Genomic DNA, 23,483 nt, shown 5'->3' with positions numbered 1-23,483 from the left:
TAGGTGCGTCAAGTAGTTAGGAAGCAAATGGCAGATTGGCCTTATTGAAAGAGACTTGTAGTTTTGGAATATTGAAGTATTGCTACAATTATACAGGGTCCTGGTGCAACCATAACTAGAGTAAATTGGGAATATGGTTCTTAAATGGCCCAGAAATTTACTCATTTCAAGGGTGGTGGGGGTTAGAACATAGAATAGTTGAGCACAGGAAAAATGGGTGTTCACGACCAGTAAATGCTGACCTTGCAGTGATATTCATATTTCTTTAATTAGCTTCTTTTTTTTTTAAGAAGAGCTTTGATCATTATATACCTTTTATGCAAGAACACTTTCATTAACCTTTAGTACCTTCAGAGGAGAGCTCAAGAAGATTGCCATCGAACCCCAGTATTGTGGTTATTCCACAATATTGTGTACAATATTGTGTCATATGCTGAAAAGAGTGCAAAAAAGATCTATGAAATTGTGGCCAGGACTTGAGGGCCAGAATTATAGGGAGAGATTGGGCATGCTTGGACTTAATTCCTTGGAGTGCAGGAGTGTAAAGGGTGATCTTAGCGAGGTCTATAAAATCATGAGGTGAAAGATTTAAAAGGGGCCTGAGGGGCAGTTGTTTCACTGAGAGGATGATGGGTATATAGAATCAGCTGCCGGAGGAGGTAGTTGGGGCAGGTACGATGGGCAGGTGCCATAAACTGCATTGAATAGACTCTTTGACACGTTCATGGATAGAACATGTTTAGAGAGATATAGGCAACATAGAACAGTATAGTACGAACCAGCCCTTCTGCATACAATGCCTGTAACAAACATGATGCCAAGACCAACTCTTATTTACCTGCACATAATCGATATCCCTCCATTCCTTGAATATGCCTATCCAAAAATCTCTTAAATGTCACTTCAATGCAGGAAAATAGGACTAGCTTAGATTGGGCATCTTGGTCAGCATGGACAGGTTGAGCCGAAGGTCCTGTATCCATGCTGTCGACTCTACCCCATCATGGTTGAGGGGGTAGAAAGCTAACTGCCCTGTTGCTGTTATACAGTATTATTCTTTACATTACAGATGATAAAAAACTTCTTAAGTGGATTTTTGAAAAGAAACCATCTCTGCAGGACAAAATTAACCATTGGGATGAAGATGGCCAGTTGCTTTTGCATATAGTGGCATCCTGGAACACAACGGCAAATGGATACGATCGCCGTTGTAAGTAATAGATTGTAGATTATATCACTATGTATGAACATGCCACTCATAAATCTTTCAAATTATTTTTATGTTTTGATTAAATGTGACGGCCATATTGGAAGAGTATATAGTAAAGGTTGTGTTCAAAGTTTGGTTTACTTGAGAGATACAGTGTGGAAATGCTGACCATTGATAGAGGGGACTTGATAGAAGTCTTGAAAATGGTGAGAGGGATAGACAGAGTTGATGTGGACAAGCTTTTCCCATTGAGAGTAGGGAAGATTCAAACAAGAGGACATGACTTCAGAATTAAGGGACAGAAGTTTAGGGGTAACATGAGGGGGAACATCTTTACTCAGAGAGTGGTAGCGGTGTGGAATGAGCTTCCAGTGGAAGTGGTGGAGGCAGGTTCGATTTTATCATTTAAAAATATATTGGATAGGTATATGGATGGGAAAGGAATGGAGGGTTATGGTCTGAGTGCAGGTAGATGGGACTAGGGGAAAATAAGTGTTCGGCACGGACTTGTAGGGCCGAGATGGCCTGTTTCCGGGCTGTAATTGTTATATGGTTATTGATTCCTCCCACACACTAGTTCTATATTATTACATTTTCGCATCCTAAACACGAGGGGCAATTTACAGATCTGCATGTCTTTGGAATGTGGGAGGAAATCGGAGTATCTGTGGAAATCCACGTGGTCACAGAGAGAACGTACAGGCAGCACCCGTAGTCGGGATCGAATCCGGGTCCCTGTTGCTCTGAGGCAGCAGTCCAACCACTGTGCCACCAAACGAATCTAGGTTGAAATAACATTAAGGTCCTTGTACTGAGTGTTGCATTATAAAATTAGTAAGATTGCTTAAGTAGGCTACGCAAACTGACTTGTAATAACAAGAGTTGATGGATATTTCCAGGATGTAATTAAAGAGTTAACAAATCTGATTACATTTATATTCAAGAGTCAAGAGTGTTTTACTGTCATGTCCCAGATAGAACAATGAAATTCTTACTTGCTGCAGCACAACAGAACATGCAAACACAGTATACTGTGCCATTTGGTGTGTGTGTGTATATATACACATACACGCACGTACACATACAAAGAAAACACTATAATAGGTCAAAAAGACAAAACCAGTGCCCTCAAGTCTATGTAGTTCAGAGCTTATTGGAGGTTGTAGTGTTTATAGACAATAGGTGCAGGAGTAGGCCATTCGGCCCTTCGAGCCAGCACCGCCATTCAATGTGATCATGGCTGATCATCCCAAATCAGTACCCCATTCTTGCCTTCGCCCCGTATCATATATAACCATATAACCATATAACAATTACAGCACGGAAACAGGCCATCTCGGCCCTTCTAGTCCGTGCTGAACACTTATTCTCCCCTAGTCCCATCACCTGTACCTGATATCCCCTGACTCCGCTATTTTTAAGAGCCCTATCTAGCTCTCTCTTGAAAGCATCCAGAGAACCTGCCTCCACCGCCCTCTGAGGCTCAATAGCCTGATGGCTCGAGGGAAGAAGCTGTTCCTGAACCTGGGCGTTAGTTTTCAGGCATCCAGTCTTCCGGATGGCGGGGGTGAAACAAGTCGGCGAACTGGAAGGTGGTAGTTAGGGAATAATTTCTTCAGGTGGGAATTGTTGAAGTCCCTGGCTATGATGGTAAAGGCTTTGGGGTATGCTGACAGGTGTTTATTGACCCAGGCTTGCAGCTGCTCCAGTGCTAGAAAGATGTCTGCATGGGGTGGGGATGTACACCGCAGTCAGGGTGATGGAGATGAATCTCCTCAGGAGATGCTCTCATTTGCCTGCAGCCTGATCACCCACTTGCCCTCTGCAACTTACCCCCTTAAAAAATGGCCACGTCCCAATTTAGGACCTTAGTTATCGAAGTTACTTGTTGAGTTTTCTGACATGTAGAAACATAGAAACATAGAAAATAGGTGCAGGAGTAGGCCATTCGGCCCTTCGAGCCTGCACCGCCATTCAATATGATCATGGCTGATCATCCAACTCAGTATCCCGTACTTGCCTTCTCTCCATACCCTCTGATCCCTTTAGCCACAAGGGCCACATCTAACTCTCTCTTAAATATAGCCAATGAACAGGCCTCAACTACTTTCTGTGGCAGAGAGTTCCAGAGATTCACCACTCTCTGTGTGAAAAATGTTTTTCTCATCTCGGTCCTAAAGGATTTCCCCTCTACCCTTAAGCTGTGACCCCTTGTCCTGGTCTTCCCCAACATCGGGAACAATCTTCCTGCATCTAGCCTGTCCAACCCCTTAAGAATTTTGTAGGTTTCTATAAGATCCCCCCTCAATCTCCTAAATTCTAGCGAGTACAAGCCGAGTCTATCAAGTCTTTCTTCATATGAAAGTCCTGACATCCCAGGAATCAGTCTGGTGAATGTAAAGTGACCTGGCATGCTGTTGTTGTCATGGTAACTCATGGGAAAAATCGATTTAGAATCGCAAATTACCCACTAGGGTAGAAGAAAGAGCCAGTGCAATTCAGTTGTATTTCTTGGCATCAATACCCTTTTAAACTGCTTCATGACAGGAAACTGCTCTACATTTTTCAAATCTAGCAATGTGTCATTTTGTGATATGTCCCACTGAATGTTAGTTTGATGTGACCTGAGCCCATGTTGTGAAGGTTGGCCGATAGCACAGAATCACCTGTAATCTGGTACTTGTTGGTCACAGGCCGTGGTCTTGGGGGAAGCGCTTAGATTAAGACTTAGACTTAGATCCTTTATTTGTCATTCAGACCTTTCAGTCTGAACGAAATGTCGTTGCCTGCAGCCATACATGTAATAATAAACAACAAAACACACAATAAACACAAATTAACATCCACCACAGTGAGTTCACCAGGCACCTCCTCACTGTGATGGAGGCAAAAATCTTAGGGTTACTATCTCTTCCCCCCTCTTCTCCCTCTGCGCTGAGGCGATTCCCCACCGGGCGATGGTAATCAGTCCCGCGACTCACCGAGCTCCGGGGCCTGGGGTGGTCGAAGCTGCCGCCCTCCAGTCCTGCGGACACAGCTGTTGCCGCGGGAGCTCCGGAAACGGGCACCAGCCTGTGACCTGCGAGCTCCCGACGATGTCGTCCACTGGCCCGCGGCCGAGTGGACGACATCGAGTGGACGACACTTCAAGACAAAGAAGCAGAGGTGTCCATCTGTGCTGTGTGTCATCATGTCTTCTGTGTTTTCTGTACATAATCCAAAAATGAGCTGTTCTTTCCCAGCAAAGACCTTGGTGCCAGTCAAAGATAAATGTTTCCAAAGATCAGCTTTGACCGCGGCAAATGTTTCTTTAATCATTGAAGGTTAAAGAAATGTTTGGAGTTAACAGCAATAACATAGTTTGCTCTGTCTAATGCAAATGTAGAGCAAATCATTTACCAGAATCCACACGCAACACTCACTTTTTTCACTCCCTTTTCTTCTTTAACTGTAGGTCAGACTGAAGATGTACGTTTTCTTCTACAATCAGGAGCTGATCCCAGTATTTCCAATCGATTAAACAAGTTTCCTGCGGACTACCTGAAGAAAAATAAGAACTTTACAGCAGTGGATTCTATCAGTCAGCATTGTAAATCCTCATCACCAAACCCAGCGTTCGAAGGTAGCGATCTGCTGACTAACTGACGTCCGTTTACTACCTATCACAAAATTAGGTTGAAATGCGGTCCTTACTTTTCTTTAATTTTGTTTTATTACTTGCACAGAAGCAGCAAACCAGATGAAGGGGAGCAAATCTGTTTCTCCAGCGACTACTTTTGAGGAGGCTTGTACACAGCTTGTACAGTTTTGCGACACACTTGACAAAGACAAGCCATGCAAAGACTTGTTAGCCCAAACACCAGTCCAGATATTTCTACAGCAGCTCTCTGCCCAGACAGGTACGCTCCCCTCTACAAATGTCAAAGAGTAAATTGTGATGTACTCTGTGCAAAATTAGGCTGTTTGGTCTATCGTCTACTCAGCCATTTAATCATGGCTGATCTATCTAATCCCTCTCAACCCCATTCTACTGCCTTCACCCCATACTAATCAAGAATCTGTCAATCTACGCCTTAAAATATCCATTGACCTGGCCTCCACAGCCATCTTTGGCAGTGAATTCCACAGATTCACCACTCTCTGACTAAAGACATTCCTTCTCTTCTTTCTAAAGGTATGTCCTTTTATTCTGAGGCTATGGCCTCTGGTTCCAGACTCTCCCACTAGTGGAAACATCCTCTCCACATTCACTCTATCCAGGCCTGTCAACGTGGGGAATACTAATATGTTTGGGAAGTTTGATACCATTAAGGAAGTGGTGTTGGGCTCTTGAGGAGCTTTAAGGTGAGTAAATCCCCAGGCCCTTGTAGTCTACACTATGGCCAATGATGGCAAGCATTCGATTTGCTTTCTTCACATCCTTGTCCACGTGTGCTGCCACTTTCAGGAATATGTGGACATGCATCCCAAGGTCCCTCTGTTCATCAACACTTCCTTGTGCTCCACCATTTACCGTGTACGGCCAATCCTTGTTTGCCTTCGCAAAGTGCATCATCTTGCAGAATGTATGTCGGGTTTAAATTGCATCTTGTTTGTCAGCATTAAATTCCGTTGCACCCAACTTTCTAGCTAATTGATAATATAGAAGTTGGGAGGTCATGTTACAGTTGTACAAGCCATTGGTAAGACCTCAATTAGAGTATGGTGTTCAGTTTTGGTCACCCTGTTATAGGAAAGATATTGTTAATCTGGAAAGGGTGCAGAGAAGATTTACAAGGATGTCGCCAGAACCCGAGGGCCTGAGCTATAGGGAGAGGTTGAGCAGGCAGGACTTTATTGTACTCGCTATAATATAGAAGATTGAGGGGAGATCTTATAGAAACTTATAAAATTCTTAAGGGGTTGGACAGGCTAGAAGCAGGAAGATTGTTCCTGATGTTGGGGAAGTCCAGAACAAGGGGTCACAGTTTAAGGATAAGGGGGAGATCTTTTAGGACTGAGATGAGGAAAATTTATTTCACACAGAGAGTGGTGAATCTCTGGAATTCTCTGCCACAGAAGGTAGTTGAGGCCAGTTCATTGGCTATATTTAAGAGGGAGTTAGATGTGGCCCTTGTGGCTAAAGGGATCAGGGGGTATGGAGAGAAGGCAGGTACAGGATACTGAGTTGGATGATCAGCTATGATCATATTGAATGGCGGTGCAGGCTCGAAGGGCCGAATGGCCTACTCCTGCACCTATTTTCTATGTTTCTATGTCTATGTTTATTCCTTAGACAGGAGGATGAGCAGTGATCTTGTATAAGATCATAAGAAGAATTGATCGGGTAAATGCACAGCACCTACTGCAGAGTAGAGGAATCAAGGATCATAGTTTTGTGAGGGGGGGGGGCAAGATTGAATAGGAACTCGAGGGGCAACTTTTTCTTTACACAAAGGGTGGTAGGTATATGGGCCGGTGGAGATAGTTGGGATAAGTACTATCACAATGTTTAAAATATTTGGACGTGTGCATGGATAGGATAGGTTTGAAGGGATATGGGACAAACGCAGGCAGGTGAGACTAGTGTAGATGGGGCGTGTTGGTCGACGTGGGCAGGTTGAGCTGTTGGGCCTCTTTGCACGCTCTATGACTATATGACATATTGCTGTAGCCTCAGCAACCTGCACTCTCTAAAATAAATCACATTTTTATATCATCTGAAAACTCATTCTGTAACCCATTTGTTGCATCCTGTGTTTGTTCAGCAGAGATTAGCACAGCCACTATAAGTAACATTGACCAGAAATTTGCAAATAACTTGATCAAGCAACTGATTCACAAATGTCGATGGGATGAAGCTTTGCTCCTACTGTCTGGGGAATCTGATGAAAAGCAAGGCAAGGAAGGTGTTTTGAAATTTGACTTCTCAGATTTGGATCTTTGCACTGTTGCATGCAACCTTGACCAACATGACAACAACGAGTGGCTTCTGCAGAGGTTAATACATTACGGAGGTAAGACATTTATTATACGAGCATCAGTCAAGATGCATCAAATCCTCCTCCTCTCTGCCATCTTGAATCTATACCCCCATTTCATAAATACTTCAGGTATACATGACACCTTAAGGTAATATTTTTCCCATTTATCTCAGAACTTCACTGACCCACTCTGTTTTTGCTTATTGATTTTACAGCTTCACCATGTGGAATCGGTACAAAGAAATCTCCAATACAGATTTCATTGAACAAAGATGATTTTAAGCTTGTACATTTCTTGCTAAAGAATGGGGCGAATCCATGTGATATTACAATGATGCCAGGCGACACCCCACTTCATGCTGCCGTCTACATTGTTCTGGACAAAAAGGGTAACTGGACTTACTGGCATGTTGTGAACCAACTTCCTCACAGTTCTCAACTCAAACTTCCTTCTTGTCAGAATCTATTTAACTATTTGAAATGTAACTAGAATTTAGAATGGTTTAAGATCAATGTTTCCAAAACATTAGGAATGCCCCTTGTTCCCAAACGGGAAATTCCTTGGTTACATATGTGTTTTTTAATGTGTATATGATATTTCTCATTTTTGAGTTTGCAAACGTGGCACAAATTTATTTATTCCCTTTATTTTCAAACTTGCATCCCTTCAGTTTTATTTTTGCCCAAATACAAGAGGGGACGACATCAGCGACTCATCGCTTTCGTTGAATTTCTCCCGATCTTCTCGCCGTCTGGGTTGTTTTGATAAAGAGACATTTTGACTTGAGAGATCATGTAACTGTTAACTCATCTGTAATAACTAAGGCAGGTGTTGGAGTATCATAGTTCCAAGTATCCCCGTGCAGATAAGGTATAAGGTTCATAGCAAAAGGATTTGAGTATGGGAGCAGGGAGGTTCTACTGCAGTTGTACAGGGTCTTGGTGAGACCACACCTGGAGTATTGCGTACAGTTTTGGTCTCCAAATCTGAGGAAAGACATTCTTGCCTTAGAGGGAGTACAGAGAAGGTTCACCAGACTGATTCCTGGGATGTCAGGACTTTCATATGAAGAAAGACTGGATAGACTCGGCTTGTACTCGCTAGAATTTAGAAGATTGAGGGGGGATCTAATAGAAACTTACAAAATTCTTAGGGGGTTGGACAGGCTAAATGCAGGAAGATTGTTCCCGATGTTGGGGAAGTCCAGGACAAGGGCTCACAGTTTAAGGATAAAGAGGAAATCCTTTAGGACCGAGATGAGAAAAACATTTTTCACGCAGTGAGTGGTGAATCTGTGGAACTCTCTGCCACAGAAGGTAGTTGAGGCCAGTTCATTGGCTATATTTAAGAGGGAGTTAGATGTGGCCCTTGTGGCAAAAGGGATCAGGGGATATGGGGAGAAGGCAGGAACGGGGTACTGATTGTCGATGATCGGCCATGATCATATTGAATGGGGGTGCAGGCTCGAAGGGCCGAATAGCCTACTCCTGCACCTGTTTTCTATGTGTCAATGTATAAGTTAGAACATGTTTAGCAAAGATGTGTAGATGGTTGTTTTGTAAAATGACTGTAGGAGGAGTGCTTTCACAAGATCAGGGCAAGATATAATGAAGACTTCAAGATTACATGAAATGGAATATCGGAGGGTGACCTAATAGAAATATATAAAATCTTGAGTGTGTGGTAGGGTAGATGGTCAGAACCTTTTTCTCTGGATGGAAATATTAAATATGAGAGAGCAACTCATAAGGTCATAAGTGATAAGAACAGAATTAGGCCATTCAGCTCATTAAGTCTACTCTGCCATTCAATCATGGCTGATCTATCTCCCTCCGAACCCCATTCTTCTGCCTTCTCCCCATAATCCCTGACACCTGTACTAATCAACTCTGAGGGGCATTGTTTTCACACAGAGGGTGGTGGGTATAGTTGAGGCAGGTACTATATCAATATTTAAAAGACGATTGGACCAGTTCATGGATAGGGACTGTTTAGAGGCAGTTGGGATCAGCATAGATGGGGCATAGATCAACAAACCCAATGAAGTTTTTCATTATGTCAACCAGGCCCCGCATCGCAATGGTTTTTTTAGAACATTTCCAAAACTTTCAGAAACATAGCAAATGAAGGCAAAAACCCATAGAAGTTGGCCTTAATTTTTTTTTCTGCTAAAGCCCTAAAATATTTGCTTATAGACAACAGGTGCAGGATTAGGCCATTCAGCCCTTCGAGCCAACACCGCCATTCAATGTGATCATGGCTGATCATCGACAATCAGTACCCCGTTCCTGCCTTCTCCCCATATCCCCCGACTCCGCTATCTTTAAGAGCCCTATCTAGCTCTCTCTTGAATGTATCCAGAGAACAGGCCTCCACCCCCCTCTGAGGCAGTGAGTTCCACAGACAAATCTAGACCAGTACAGCACGGAAACAGAGCTTTTGGCCCAAGACACTCTTCATATTTATGTATTGTGGGAGATAAATTTGTGCTACACCCGTACCCTATATTTGGCTTTACTTAGATAGGCACAAACACAAAACAAAACAGCATGTAGATCAGTGGTGAGTCTATCTAACAAGTCTGTTTATTGAAGGCCTTAACAGTGCAGTAAACACACAGAGAACCCGATGTGAATCAAAGATATTCTCATGACTCAATAGTTACTTGCGGCTATGAAGTAAGTCATCATTGATCAAAGGTAGACCGAAAATGCTGGAGTAACTCAGCGGGTCAGGCAACATCTCTGGAGAGAAGGAATGGGCGACGTTTCGGGTCGAGACTCTTCTTCAGCTATCGTAGAGTCGGAGGGAGGAATCACCGAGGGGGAGCAGTGAGAGAGGACGTTGCTGAACTCTCGTCGGAGAGAAGAGGAAAACTTCTTCAAAGTAGTCATACCTTGAGGAGATTTCGCAGTGGAGTGGACAAAATATGTAAGAAAGAACTGCGGATGCTGCCTTAAATCGCTGAGTTACTCCAGCATTTTGTGGCTACCTTTGATTTAAACCAGCAACTCCAGTTCATCATTATCTCCAACCCCATACTTCCTGTTACCTCAAATGTCTCTCTCATAGAAACATAGAAAATAGGTGCAGGAGTAGGCCATTCGGCCCTTCGAGCCTGCACCGCCATTCAATATGATCATGGCTGATCATCCACTCAGTATCCTGTACCTGCCTTCTCTCCATACCCCCTGATCCCTTTAGCCACAAGGGCCACATCTAACTCCCTCTTAAATATAGCCAATGAACTGGCCTCAACTACCTTCTGTGGCAGAGAATTCCAGAGATTCACCACTCTCTGTGTGAAAAATGTTTTTCTCATCTCGGTCCTAAAAGATTCCCCCCTTATCCTTAAACTGTGACCCCTTGTTCTGGACTTCCCCAACATCGGGAACAATCTTCCTGCATCTAGCCTGTCCAACCCCTTAAGAATTTTGTAAGTTTCTATAAGATCCCCCCTCAATCTTCTATATTATAGCGAGTACAATAAAGTCCTGCCTGCTCAACCTCTCCCTATAGCTCAGGCCCTCGGGTTCTGGCGACATCCTTGTAAACCAGTCAGATCCCATGTGCTAACCTTCCAGAGCAGCCTCACATGTAGAACCTTGACAAATGAGTCATTTCTTGCAGCCTACCAACTGAATGGATGGGGGTCCCTTCTGGGTTGAGTATGGTGTCTGCCCATGCAAGAACAATGAGCCATTGCTTGGATAGCTTGAGCTCGCTTGGCTTGGTCAATGAGTGGCTTATTATGCCACAGCACACTCGTCCTCAGCAGGCAGGTTGTGTAGATAGTGCTCCATCACAATGTGTTCCACCACCTCCTCCAGTGTATGTCAGTGGGAGTGGAACCAGCGAGTGGCGAGTCTCCTTAGTTGGGCCATCTCCGCTCGGGGAGGTTTGTTGGTGTGGTATGTCCACTCGAGAAACTACTGTGCCGCAACCACAGGGTAGAGGCCGAGGCTGTGCACGTGAGTGGCCCGCTGTTCCAGGGCGACTCGCTGTTGTTCATCATGCCTCAATTCCATGCAGTCTTTCTCGTCTCTTCCAAGCTCACTCAAGTTTTCTCTTACTAGAGTTTCTCCTTTACTCGTCCTCTCGCTCTCTCATCTCTCTGTCTCTTTCTCTTGCTCTCTCTCTCTCTCTTCTCTCTCTCTCTCTCTCTCTCTCTCTGCTCTCGTCTCTCTGTCTCTCTGTCTCTCTTCTGTCTCTCTGTCTCTCTCGTCTCTCTTGTCTCTCTCTGTCTCTCTGTCTCTTCTGTCTCCTTTCTCTCTCTCTCTCTTGTCTCTCTCTGTCTCTCGGTCTCTCTCTGTCTCTCTCTGCTTCTCTGTCTCTCTTGTCTCTCTCTGTCTCTCTGTCTCTCTCTGTCTCTCTGTCTCTCTCTGTCTCTCTCTGTCTCTCTCTGTCTCTCTCTGTCCGTCTCTGTCTCTGTCTCTGTCTCTCTCTGTCTCTCTCTGTCTCTGGTCTCTGTGTCTCTCGTCTCTCTGTTCTTCTGTGTCTCTTGTCTCTGCTTGCTTCTTCTATGTTCCGGCGATTATTTCAAAAAATTCAAAACCGGCCGCGACTAAAAATAGGTTGCCGGTTTTAAAATTGGTAATTTTTTAGTCGAAGCCGGTTGCGATGCTAGTTGAAGGTGGTTGCAGGTAGTGGAAGGTCTTTCCTTCCATTACCTGCAACCTCCGGCAACCACCTGCAACCCCCGGCAACCACCTGCAACCTCCGGCAACCACCTGCAACCTCCGGCAACCACCTGCAACCTCCGGCAACCACCTGCAACCTCCGGCAACCACCTTCAACTAGCATCGCAACCGGCTTCGACTAAAAAATTACCGATTTTTAAAACGGCAACGTATTTTTAGTCGCGGCCGGTTTTGAATTTTAGGAAATAATCGCCGGAACATAGAAGAAGCGGAAAGCACTTTCGACCATTAAGGAGACTGACAAAAACCTCCGGGAACCGCACGGGTGGGGCGCAAAGTCTCCAGAGGTTTCCGTTCAGGTTTCCTAAGTGGGACTGGGGCATTAGGTCAGATATCGTGCAATAAATGCTATGGTGTAAGGTTAGTGGGGAAAGCCTCTGTTTCATTCAAGCTTATAATCAGTACATAGGATTTCTCAGATGTCAAGTTAATTGTAAAGTGGTTTTGATTTTCTCTTCTATTTGCAGATGAATTTGGCTTGCACATATTGAAATATCTGTTAGAAAAGTACAGCTCTGACGACACCAGCTCTCCGTACTTTAATACCAGCTCCCAGGACCAGGATGGAAACACAGTGCTGCATATCATATTCCAGAAGCCCTTTTCAAAGAATCATGAAGAAATAATGGATCTGATAACCAAGTTTGAAATTAATGATAGGGTGAAAAACAAGGAAGGGAAACAATTTTCGTACAAAATAAAAAAAGATGACCCACGGTTCATCCTGTGGAATAAAGTGAAATTACGCAACCGAAGGAAGAGAGAGCAAATTGACCAGAGCCAGAAGGCACGGACTTCAAAGGGCGTGAAAAATGTAATGAATCGAAAGTGGCCCACTCAGCAGACAATGGAGATGTCAAATGTTCCACTTTCAAAAATGTATAATCTTAATGATTCCAATCCGCCAGCAGAATTAGCAGGACACGAAATCCTTATGAACGAAATTGAAATACTGATTCAAAAACTCAATGTAATTGAGGCTCCAACTGAAGAAAATCCTTTAAACATGACTCTACCTGACAGCCAGCTCAATAACTCAACTCCGCCTTTACAGGCAAAGTCTGAAGTTCTCCAAACAAATGGTTTTCAAACTACTGATCGTGTTGAAGCAGCAATGTTGAATGGGACAGGCGATGGCATGCAGCAAAACAGGATTCCTGACGAAGTGACCAATATACAGGACCTGGACTTTGACAACATGACATGGGAGATTGAATGTACGCCAGAGGTACTAAAGAAGCTTGGTTCCAAGGATGTGCCTCAGCAAATGAAAGCCAAAATTATCACGGTGATCCAGCAACTTGGCAATGGAGAATGGACTCAAAGTCTCCAGAAACTACTCAAGCACCTGAAAAGCCCAATCAAACTTTATGAAGCCAAACTTGACAAAGGAGCAAGAATGCTGTGGGAACTGGCAGTGGATTTTTCACCCCGTTGTAGTGAAAAGCCGGAGAAGATCTTTGAATCTGAGTTTTCTTCGCATTCTCAGGAGAGAGTCACAGGAAGGATATATAGCGAGATCATTCGCATCTGGGATATTATCCTGGACCACAATAAACTTGATCGAGCTTTGATTGCAATTGACAGTTCCTACAACCGTGGAGCATCCTGCAGCCTGCGGAAGAAGCTCAAAGGGATAAGCAAGGCTGTATTTTCCTCCAATTTAAATGCCCAAAAGAGGATCCCATTGATTTTTGTAGAATATGTCAACTGGAAGGAACTGAAAGAAAAGCTGCCTGAATACTTCCCACCTGCTAGTTCAGTGGAGACAGAATACAATATAATGAAGTTCCACAGCTTTAGCACCAATATGGCTCTGAATATCATTACTAATCTTGAGTCTCGAGTTGAATATCCTTTCAGAGTGGGAGAGTTGGAGTATGCAATAATAGATCTTGACCCCAAGCCATTGGAAGCAATCATTCTCATTGGCCGAAGTGGAACGGGAAAGACCACTTGCTGTCTGTACAGACTTTGGAAAAGCTTCCAGCTCTACTGGAAGAAAGCAGAAGAGGTTGGGTGCCCCCTGTTGGTGCGGCAAATTTGGCATAAAACTAAATCTATGGTTGGCGATGAAAAGGAAGCAGCAGTGATTGAGGGGACAGACCAATCTGATTGTGTCAAGAGGGAAGAATGTATTCACTGTCAGGATCAAAGTGGCAATTTGGATCTGAATGGACCAGCAGCTAGTATTTGTGACGATGAATCGACGTACGATCATGAAGATAGGCCGGAAAATTCAACTGGCACTGACAGACTCGAGCACTTGCATCAAATCTTTATCACCAAGAATCATGTATTATGCCAGGAAGTCTTGAAAAACTTTATTGAGCTTACCAAATCCACCAAAGCAACAAAGTACTTCAAACCTCCTAGCCCTATGTTTTATAGACTTCAGGATGTTAAAGATGAGAATTTCCCCCTTTTCTTGACTTCCAAACAATTATTGTTAATGATTGACGCATCCTTGCCAGAACCATTCTTCGCTCGGAATGAGGATGGAAGTTTAAAAAGAAACATTGTAGGTTGGTCGGTTCAAGAAGAAATGACAATACCAGATTTGCGCGATGAGGATGAGGAAGAGGAGTATGAAGGAGATTTTCTCGATGATGAACAATTGGTTGCAGAGGAACCAAGCAAAGAATTTGATCCTCGTATCTTTATTACTTATGAAGTATTTGCACATGATATTTGGCCCAAAATGGTCAAAGGCAAACCTCAGTTTAATCCAGCTTTGGTATGGAAGGAGATCAAGTCCTTTTTAAAAGGTTCTGTTGAAGCTTTAACTAGCCCTCAAGGCTGTCTCACAGAAGAACTGTACATCAAACTGGGGAAGAAAAGAGCACCAAACTTCCATGAAGATAGAACAGAAATCTATGCCTTCTTTCACATGTACCAGCAGATCAAATCGCAGTGGAGATACTTTGATGAGGAAGATTTGCTGTTCAGCCTCACCCAGCGACTGGCCAAATTAGATGAAATTCCATGGTCTATTCACGAACTGTATGGGGATGAAATCCAGGATTTTACACAAGCTGAGCTTGCCACCCTCATGAAGTGCATCAATGATCCAAATGCCATGTTCCTTACTGGTGATACCGCTCAGAGCATAATGAAGGGTGTAGCATTCCGCTTTAGTGACCTTCGCTCACTGTTTTACTATGCCCGTGATTCCAGTCAAGGTGAAAAGAAGCAACATATTGTTAGAGTGCCGAGCAGAATATATCAGCTACACCAGAACTACCGATCACATTCAGGTAATCCAAATAATTTTTGATACATTATGAACAATGCATGCTTTAACTCTTCGTTCTTTTTAGCAAAAATAATTTTATTTTGTGCTTCTTGAACTGAAAACATCAAGTCATCTTTCGAACACCTTCCAAAACCACTTGCCATGGTGTAAATCTCTCCTTGTTGTAACGTGAATGCATTGGTGTGTCCAAACAGCCAGAGCCAAGATTGTCATTGAGAAACAGGCACTTCGGCCCAACTTTTCCATGCCAAGCAAATTGCCTAGCTAAGCTAGTCCAATTTGCCCACATTTGGCCCATATTTCTCTATTTCTTTCCTTTATATGCACCTGTCTGTCTTTCAAACTTTGAAATTGTACCACTCCTGCACTCGGACATACTACTATGGAGGAACAGCGCCTCATATTTTGCTTGGGTAGCTTACATCCCAGCGGTATGAACATTGACTTCTCTAACTTCAAATAGCCTTTGTTTTCCCTCCCCCTTCCCAGTTCTCCCACCAGTCTTACTTTCATCGACTACATTCTATCTCTGACCCGCCTAGTCCCCTGATTTCAGTCTGAAGAATGGTCTCGACCCGAAACGTCTCCCATTCCTTCTCTTCAGAGATGCTGCCTGTCCCACTGAGTTACTCCAGCATGTTGTGTCTACCCATTGGGGCAGTCCATGGAGATGTCTTGAGGGTAGTCAGTTTTACAGTCTAAAGGGTGCCGAAGGTCCTGACGCATATATAGGTACACAAATCTCCCGAGCTGGAGCGAATATATCCGAGTATACTGTGGGAACCTGGAGAAGAAATTGCAGGAGCCCTGGCTGAACTTTATGAGTCGTCATGAAATACGGGCGGGGTGCCAGAACACTGGAGGGTGAAAAATGTTGTGCCTCTATTCAAGAAGGGCTATAGGGAAAGGGTTGTGAACAATAGACCAGCGAACTTAACATCTGTGGTCGGAAAGTTTCTGGAGAGTATTCTGAGAGAAAGTATAAATAGGCATTTAAATGATTAGGGATAGTCAGCATATTTTGTACGTAGGAGGTCGTGTCTCACGAATCTGATTGTTTTTTTGAAGATGTGACCAAAAAAGGTCGATGAGGGCAGAACTGTAAATGTTGTATATACGGATTTCAGCAAAGGACTCGGCAAGGCTCCACATGGTAGGCTGCTCTGGAAGGTTAGATCACATGGGAGAGGATTGGGAAGCTTTTAAAATCAACAGAAGGCAACTAAAAAAGCAAACAGGGAGAAAAGATGAAATATGAAGGTAAGCTAGCCAATAATATAAACGAGGATACCAACATTTTTTTCAGGTGTATAGAGAGTAAAAGAAAGGGAAGAGTAGACAATGGACTACTAGAAAATGACATGAGGTATGATTCAGAGACAATGGGTCTACCAGGACAGTCAGGTTTGTGGATTTTGGGGAGAAGGTAAAATCGGGCCGTGCGGGGCTGGGGAACGATGAGGTTGGAGGCTCGGTCGGGCACGGCGTGGGAGTTGATGAAGTCGGTGATGGTGCTGGAGATGGTGGCCTGATGCTCGTCAGTGGGGTCTGAAGAAAGGTTTCGGCCCGAAACGTTGCCTATTTCCTTCGCTCCATAGATGCTACTGCACCCGCTGAGTTTCTCCAGCATTTTTGTGTACCCACTAGAAAATGACACTGGATGAACTGAGTGTTTTTTTTTGTATCAGTCTTCACAATTGAAGACACCAGCAACATGCCAGAAATACAAGAGTTAGGGGAGAAGTGAGTGCAATAACTACTAAGGAAGAGATGCTTGGGAAGCTGAAAGGTCTGCAAGTGAATAAATCGTCTGGACCAGGTGGACTAAGCCCCAGGGTTCTGAAAGGGGTAGCTGTGCAGTTTGTGGAGGCATTAGTCGTGATCTTTTAAGAATCACTAGAGTTAGGAATGGTTCCAGAAGACTGGAAAATTGTAAATGTAACTCTACTCTTTTAAGAAGGGAGCGAGGTAAAAGAAAGGCTGGTAAGATTTTGCAGTGGTTGGTAAGATTTTGGATTCCATTGTTAAGGATGAGGTTTTGGGGCGCTTGGAAGCATATGATAAAATACGCTGAGGTCAGCATAATGTTGTTATGGGGAGATCTTGCCTGGCAAATCCATTGTAATTCTTCGAGGAAGTATATAGCAGAATACAAAGTGTCAGTGGATGCGGTTACTTGGATTTTCAGAAGGAGCTCTCTAAGTTAATAATAATAATAATGGATGGGATTTATATAGCGCCTTTCTAATACTCAAGGCGCTTTACATCGCATTATTCATTCACTCCTCAGTCACACTCGGTGGTGGTAAGCTACGTCTGTAGCCACAGCTGCCCTGGGGCAGACTGACGGAAGCGTGGCTGCCAATCTGCGCCTACGGCCCCTCCGACCACAACCAATCACTCACACACATTCACACACATTCACACACAGGCAAAGGTAGGGTGAAGTGTCTTGCCCAAGGACACAACGACAGTATGCACTCCAAGCGGGATTCGAACCGGCTACCTTCTGGTTGCCAGCCGAACACTTAGCCCATTGTGCCATCTGTCATTCCAAGTTGTCACCTGTGAGGTTATTAAACAAGATAGGAGCCTATGGTATTAGGCATAGATTGGCTGACTGGCAGAAGGTTACTTTTCATCTTGTGTGTTAATGATCTGGATGATGTAATTGATGGCTTTGAGGCCATGTTTGCGAATGATACCAAGATAGCTGGAAGATTAGGTAGCGTTACGAAAGCAGGGAGGCTGCCGAAGGACATGGACAGGTTGGAAGAGTGGGCAAAGTTGCGGAAAACAGCATAGCAATGTTACAAAGGTCATGCACTTTGGTAGGACTAAAGGTTTTCTAAATGGGGAGAGGATTCAGAATTTGGAGGTTAAAAGGGACCTGTGAGTACTGGTGCAAGATTCGAAAAAGGTTAATTAGCAGGTTGAGTCTAGTGTGGAAGGCAAATGTAATGTTTGCATTCATTTCGACAAGACTAGTATATAAAAGTAAGGGCGTAATGCTGAGGCTATATAAGGCACTGGTCAATATTCCACATTTGGAATATTGTGAGCAGTTTTGTACACAATATGCTGGTGTCAGAGAGGGTCCAGAGGAGGCTGATTGGGTTAATGTATGAGGAGTGTTTGATGGCTCTGGTCCTGTACTCGCTGGAGTTTACAAAGATGAGGAGGGATCTCATTGAAACCTACCGAATAAAAAAAGGCCGAGTTTGAGTGGATGCAGTGAAGATGTTTCCAATAATGGGAGAGTCTGGGGCCAGAGTCAGCTCAGAATAATAGGACCTACCTTTAGAATGATGAGAGGAGTTTTGTTATCCAGAGCATGGTGAATCTGGGAAATTCATTGCCATAGACGGCAGTGGAGGCCAAGTCATTAGGTATTTTTGATGTGGAGATTAATAGGTTCCGGATTAGTGAGGTGCCAAAGGTTTCCAGGTAAAGACAGGAACTTGGTATTACTGTTTCAGGATGAGATCCCTTTGTCAGCACTGGGAATGAAACAAGTGGCTTATCAAGCTGCTGGGAGGATAGGGGAAATGTGTAAATAGGCCCAGTTCGCCCAAACGACCAATATGTCCCATCCACACTAGTCTCACCTGCATGCGTTTGGCCCATATCCCTCTAAACTTATCCTATCCATGTACCTGTCAAAATATTTCTTAAACGTTGAGATAGCACCTGCCTCAAATACATCCTCCGCCAACTCGTTCCATACCCTTTACCCCTTGAGTTCCTATCAACTCTTTCCCCCGTCACCATAAACCTACTTCCTCTGGTTCTCGTTTCCCCCTGCACGGGGCAAGAGACTCTGTGCGTCTACCTGAGCTATCCCTCTCATGATTTTATACACCTCTATGAGATCACCCCCCATCCACCGGAGCTCCAAGGAATAGTGTCCTAGCCTGCTCAACCTCTCCCTGAAACTCATGCCCTCGAGCCCTGGCAACATCCTTGTAACTCTTAACTGCAACATTTCCAGCTTGACAGCATCTTTCCTATAACATGGTGGCCAAAACTGAAGACAATACTCTAAATGTGGCCTCGCCAACATCTTATACTACTATAAAATGACCTCCCAATTTCATTACTCAATACTCTGATTGATGAAGGCCAATGTGTCGAATGCCTTTTTGACCACCCTATCTTCCTGTGACACCACTTTTAAGGAACTCTGTACCTGCTTTCCCAGATCCTTCCCATCCACTATATAGGTCCTGCCAGGTTATACTTCCCATTAGGCAACACCTCACATTAATCTATTGAACATTCCTCAGCCCACCTGCCCAACCAATCCAGATCATGCTGCAATCTTTGACAACCATCTTCACTTGCCACCCACTCTTGTGTCATCTGTGACCATGCGATTAGCATGGAGAATACTAATATGGAAGGACAGTTTGAGATCAAGAGAGAAGGCAAGAGAGGAGATTGCGGGGGCCTTGGACTGGACATTAGTCAATGTAAGAAGGGAAGTAGTGATAATTCAGGGGATTATAGGCCAGTGAGCATAGTGCCAGTGGTAGAGGATTTATTAAAATGGGGAGTATAGAGATGGAGTTAAAGGGGAAGTGAGTACAGGAAAAGTTACAAAAGACTCCCGAATCAATGGGAAGGAAAGTTCGAGAAGGGACGACAGATGGCACAATGGGCTAAGTGTTCGGCTGGCAACCGGAAGGTAGCCGGTTCGAATCCCGCTTGGAGTGCATACTGTCGTTGTGTCCTTGGGCAAGACACTTCACCCACCTTTGCCTGTGTGTGAATGTGTGTGAATGTGTGTGAGTGATTGGTGGTGGTCGGAGGGGCCGTAGGCGCAGATTGGTAGCCACGCTTCCGTCAGTCTGCCCCAGGGCAGCTGTGGCTACAGAAGTAGCTTACCACCACCGAGTGTGACTGAGGAGTGAATGAATAATGCGATGTAAAGCGCATTGAGTATTAGAAAGGCGCTATATAAATCCCATCCATTATTATTATTATTATTATAAGAGAGTAAGGTCAGGGCCAATAGAGAAAAGAGATTGGTGTGAGAGGGGAGGTGAATACCGAAGTCAAAGTATTGTATATGAATGCGCGAAGTATAAGAAATAAAGTGGATGAGTTTGAGGCTCAGTTCGAAATTGGCAAATATGATGTTGTGAGAATCAAGGGCCTGTCCCACTTGGGCTTCATTCGCGCGTCACGCAGGAGAATCCCAAAATCCTGGGGCGTCGCGTGTTGGGTGAGTGGGCAGATGCAGTTTAATGTGGATAAATGTGAGGTTATCCTCTTTGGTGGCAAAAACAGGAAGGCAGATTATTATCTAAATGGTGCCAAGTTGGAAAAAGGGGAAGTACAATGGGATCTGGGGGGTCCTTGTTCATCAGTCACTGAAAGTAAGCATGCAGGTACAGCAGGCAATGAAGAAAGCAAATGACATGTTGGCCTTCATATGAAGAAGAGTTGAGTATAGGAGCAAAGAGGTCCTTCTGCAGTTGTACAGGGCCCTCGTGAGACCACACCTGGAGTATTGTGTGCAGTTTTGGTCTCCAAATTTGAGGAAGGACATTCTTGCTATTGAGGGAGTGCAGCGTAGATTCACCAGGTTAATTCCCATGATGGCGGGACTGTCATATGTTGATAGAATGGAGCGGCTGGGCTTGTATACTCTGGAATTTAGAAGGATGAGAGGGTATCTTATTGAAACATATGATTATTCTGGGTTTGGACACGCTAGAAGCAGGAAACATGTTCCCATAGAAACATAGAAACATAGAAAGTAGGTGCGAGAGTAGACCACCAGGTCCGTCGAGCCCGCACCGCCATTCGCTCATGGCTGAACACTAAACAGACACACTTACCCACAAACAGTAGACACAAGACACAGAACACAAGACACTACCCTCCCCTTTATACCGCTATCACCCCTCTCCACCCCAAGAACCTCGCGATCTCCTGGGGGAGGCAAAAAACCGGATAAAAACCCAGGTCCAATTCGGGAAAAAAATCCGGGAAATTCCTCTCCGACCCCAATCCAGGCGATCGACACTTGTCCAGGAGATCACTCAGGTCTTACTATACTAACCATACCTAGGTCCATATCCCTGCCCTCTCCCCGTAGCCCCTTATCCCCTTGGCAGCTAAAAAACCATCTATTTTAGTCTTAAATATATTTAAAGTTTCTGCTTCCACTGCTCCCTGGGGCAGTGAATTCCATAAATTAACCACCCTCTGGGTGAAGAAGTTCTTCCTCATCTCAGTTTTAAAAGAGCCCCCCCTTATTCTGCAACTATGTCCCCTAGTTCTAGTTTCCCCGATCATTGGGAACATCCTCGGTGCATCCACCCGATCAAGGCCCCTCACGATCTTATATGTTTCAATGAGATCGCCTCTCATTCTTCTAAACTCCAAAGAGTAGAGTTCCAGCCTACTTAACCTTTCCTCATATGTCAATCCCCTCATTGCAGGAATTAATCTTGTAAACCTTCGCTGCACTGCCTCCAGGGCTAGTACATCCTTTCTTAAGTATGGACCCCAGAACTGTACACAGTATTCCAAATGTGGTCTCACTAATACTGTGTACAGCTGCAGCAAGACCTCCGTGTTTTTATACTCAATCCCCCTAGCAATAAAGGCCAAAACTCCATTGGCCTTCCTGATTGCTTGCTGCACCTGCATACTAACTTTTAGTGATTCATGTACTAATACCCCTAGATCCCTTTGCGTTGCATTACAACGCAGCTCCTCCTCATTTAGAAAATAACTTGCCCTATCATTTTTTTTCCCAAAGTGAATGACTTCACATTTATTAGTATTAAATTTCATCTGCCAAGTTGTTGCCCACTCACCTAGCTTATCTATATCCTTTTGCAGACTCTTCCTATCCTCCTCATCCCCTACTTTTCCTCCCATTTTTGTATCGTCCGCAAATTTTGATATATTACACTTGGTTCCCTCCTCCAAATCATTTATATAAATTGTGAACAACTGGGGTCCCAGCACCGACCCTTGCGGAACCCCGCTAGTTACCGGTTGCCATCCCGAGTATGAACCATTTATCCCCACTCTCTGCTTCCTATTTGTTAGCCAATCCTCTACCCATGCTAATATATTACCCCCAATCCCATAATTTTTTATTTTTAGCAATAGTCTCTTATGTGGCACCTTGTCAAAAGCCTTTTGGAAGTCCAAGTATACCACATCCACCGGTTCCCCTTTATCCACCCGGGTTGTTACTTCCTCAAAGAATTCGAGCAGATTCGTTAAACAGGACTTCCCCTTCACAAAACCATGCTGGTTCTGTCCGATGAAGTCATGTTTATCCAAGTGCCCCGTTAGTGTTTCTTTAATAATTGTCTCTAACATTTTACCCACCACCGATGTTAGACTAACCGGTCTATAGTTACCCGCCTTCTGTTTACTTCCTTTTTTAAATATAGGTGTTGGGGGAGTCCAGAACTAGGGACCACAGTTTAAGAATAAGGGGTAAACCATTTAGAACGGAGACGAGGAAAAACTTTTTCACACAGAGTTGTGAGTGTGTGGAATTCTCTGCCTCAGAAGACGTTGGAGGCCGGTTCTCTGGATACTTTCAAGAGAGAGTTAGATAGTGTAGTAGCTATTCAGCTCAACTCAGTATGTTATAACTATAACCAGTTACCTTTAAATTTTATCTGCCTGTAATTATGTGGGTGGGACTTATACATAGTCTGAGGCGTGTTTGCTGCTGGGATTCTCAAGCAGACGCCCTAGTAGTTAGTTTAGTTTGAAGAAGCATGGGGGAGAGGTCACAGCTTTCCACCATGCATGAGTTTGACCACAATTGAATTAAAATGTACTGATACAAGAAGAAGTTTGGATGAATATCTCACTGTTTTTACTACTACAGGTGCACAACCTTTTATCCGAAAGCCTTGGGACCAGACACTTTTCATAATTCAGAATTTGTCGGCCTTCGGAATGGAATTTTTTTAGCGTAGATTTTAATGGCTGGCTCAGTGGTAGAGTGCTCGGCTCATATCCGCAAGGTCGCGAGTTTGCGCCTTGATCCCGGCAGTTACTCGGTCGCGAGTTTGAGTCTTCAATGTAGTTTTTTCTTGCAGAATAAATGTCTGTATGAAATGCAGTGTAGGAGAGGTGTACTGACTGTGTGGGCAGAACTTTGGAAGTGGTTGCCCACCAGTCTAAAAAGCCGCTGTGTCTTCCTGTCCCTGGGATAGCAGGGGGCGATCAAACAGCACAATACCCCCCTCCCCCTCCAACTCCAGAGGAATCCGCTCCCCGATGGGCCGCTACGGCGACAAGTGGCAGTTTGCCCACAGCTCGAGCTGCGCCCCCTCATCCGCCACCCCAAGAACAAGACGTACCT

General features: G+C 44.3%; 1 protein-coding gene across 5 annotated transcripts in view; it reads left to right on the top strand.

Annotated features, from left to right (window-relative positions):
• Positions 1-23,483, top strand: part of trank1 (tetratricopeptide repeat and ankyrin repeat containing 1) — a 133,391-nt gene that overhangs the window by 63,491 nt on the left and 46,417 nt on the right. For 4 of the 5 annotated variants that reach the window (XM_033020214.1, XM_033020216.1, XM_033020215.1 and 1 more), the window contains 6 exons: positions 1,070-1,210; positions 4,665-4,832; positions 4,936-5,109; positions 6,958-7,206; positions 7,389-7,562; positions 12,342-15,131. In XM_033020214.1, the coding sequence (XP_032876105.1) occupies positions 1,070-1,210; positions 4,665-4,832; positions 4,936-5,109; positions 6,958-7,206; positions 7,389-7,562; positions 12,342-15,131 (3,696 nt within the window). The remainder of the gene's footprint in view (positions 1-1,069; positions 1,211-4,664; positions 4,833-4,935; positions 5,110-6,957; positions 7,207-7,388; positions 7,563-12,341; positions 15,132-23,483) is intronic. The other variant, XM_033020218.1, reaches the window with a different exon arrangement.

The sequence above is a fragment of the Amblyraja radiata genome, chromosome 4 (assembly GCF_010909765.2).
Source record: "Amblyraja radiata isolate CabotCenter1 chromosome 4, sAmbRad1.1.pri, whole genome shotgun sequence".
Lineage (NCBI taxonomy): Eukaryota > Metazoa > Chordata > Chondrichthyes > Rajiformes > Rajidae > Amblyraja > Amblyraja radiata.
The sequence above is the reverse complement of the archived record's forward strand: the minus strand, read 5'-3'. Positions and strand labels throughout refer to the sequence as shown.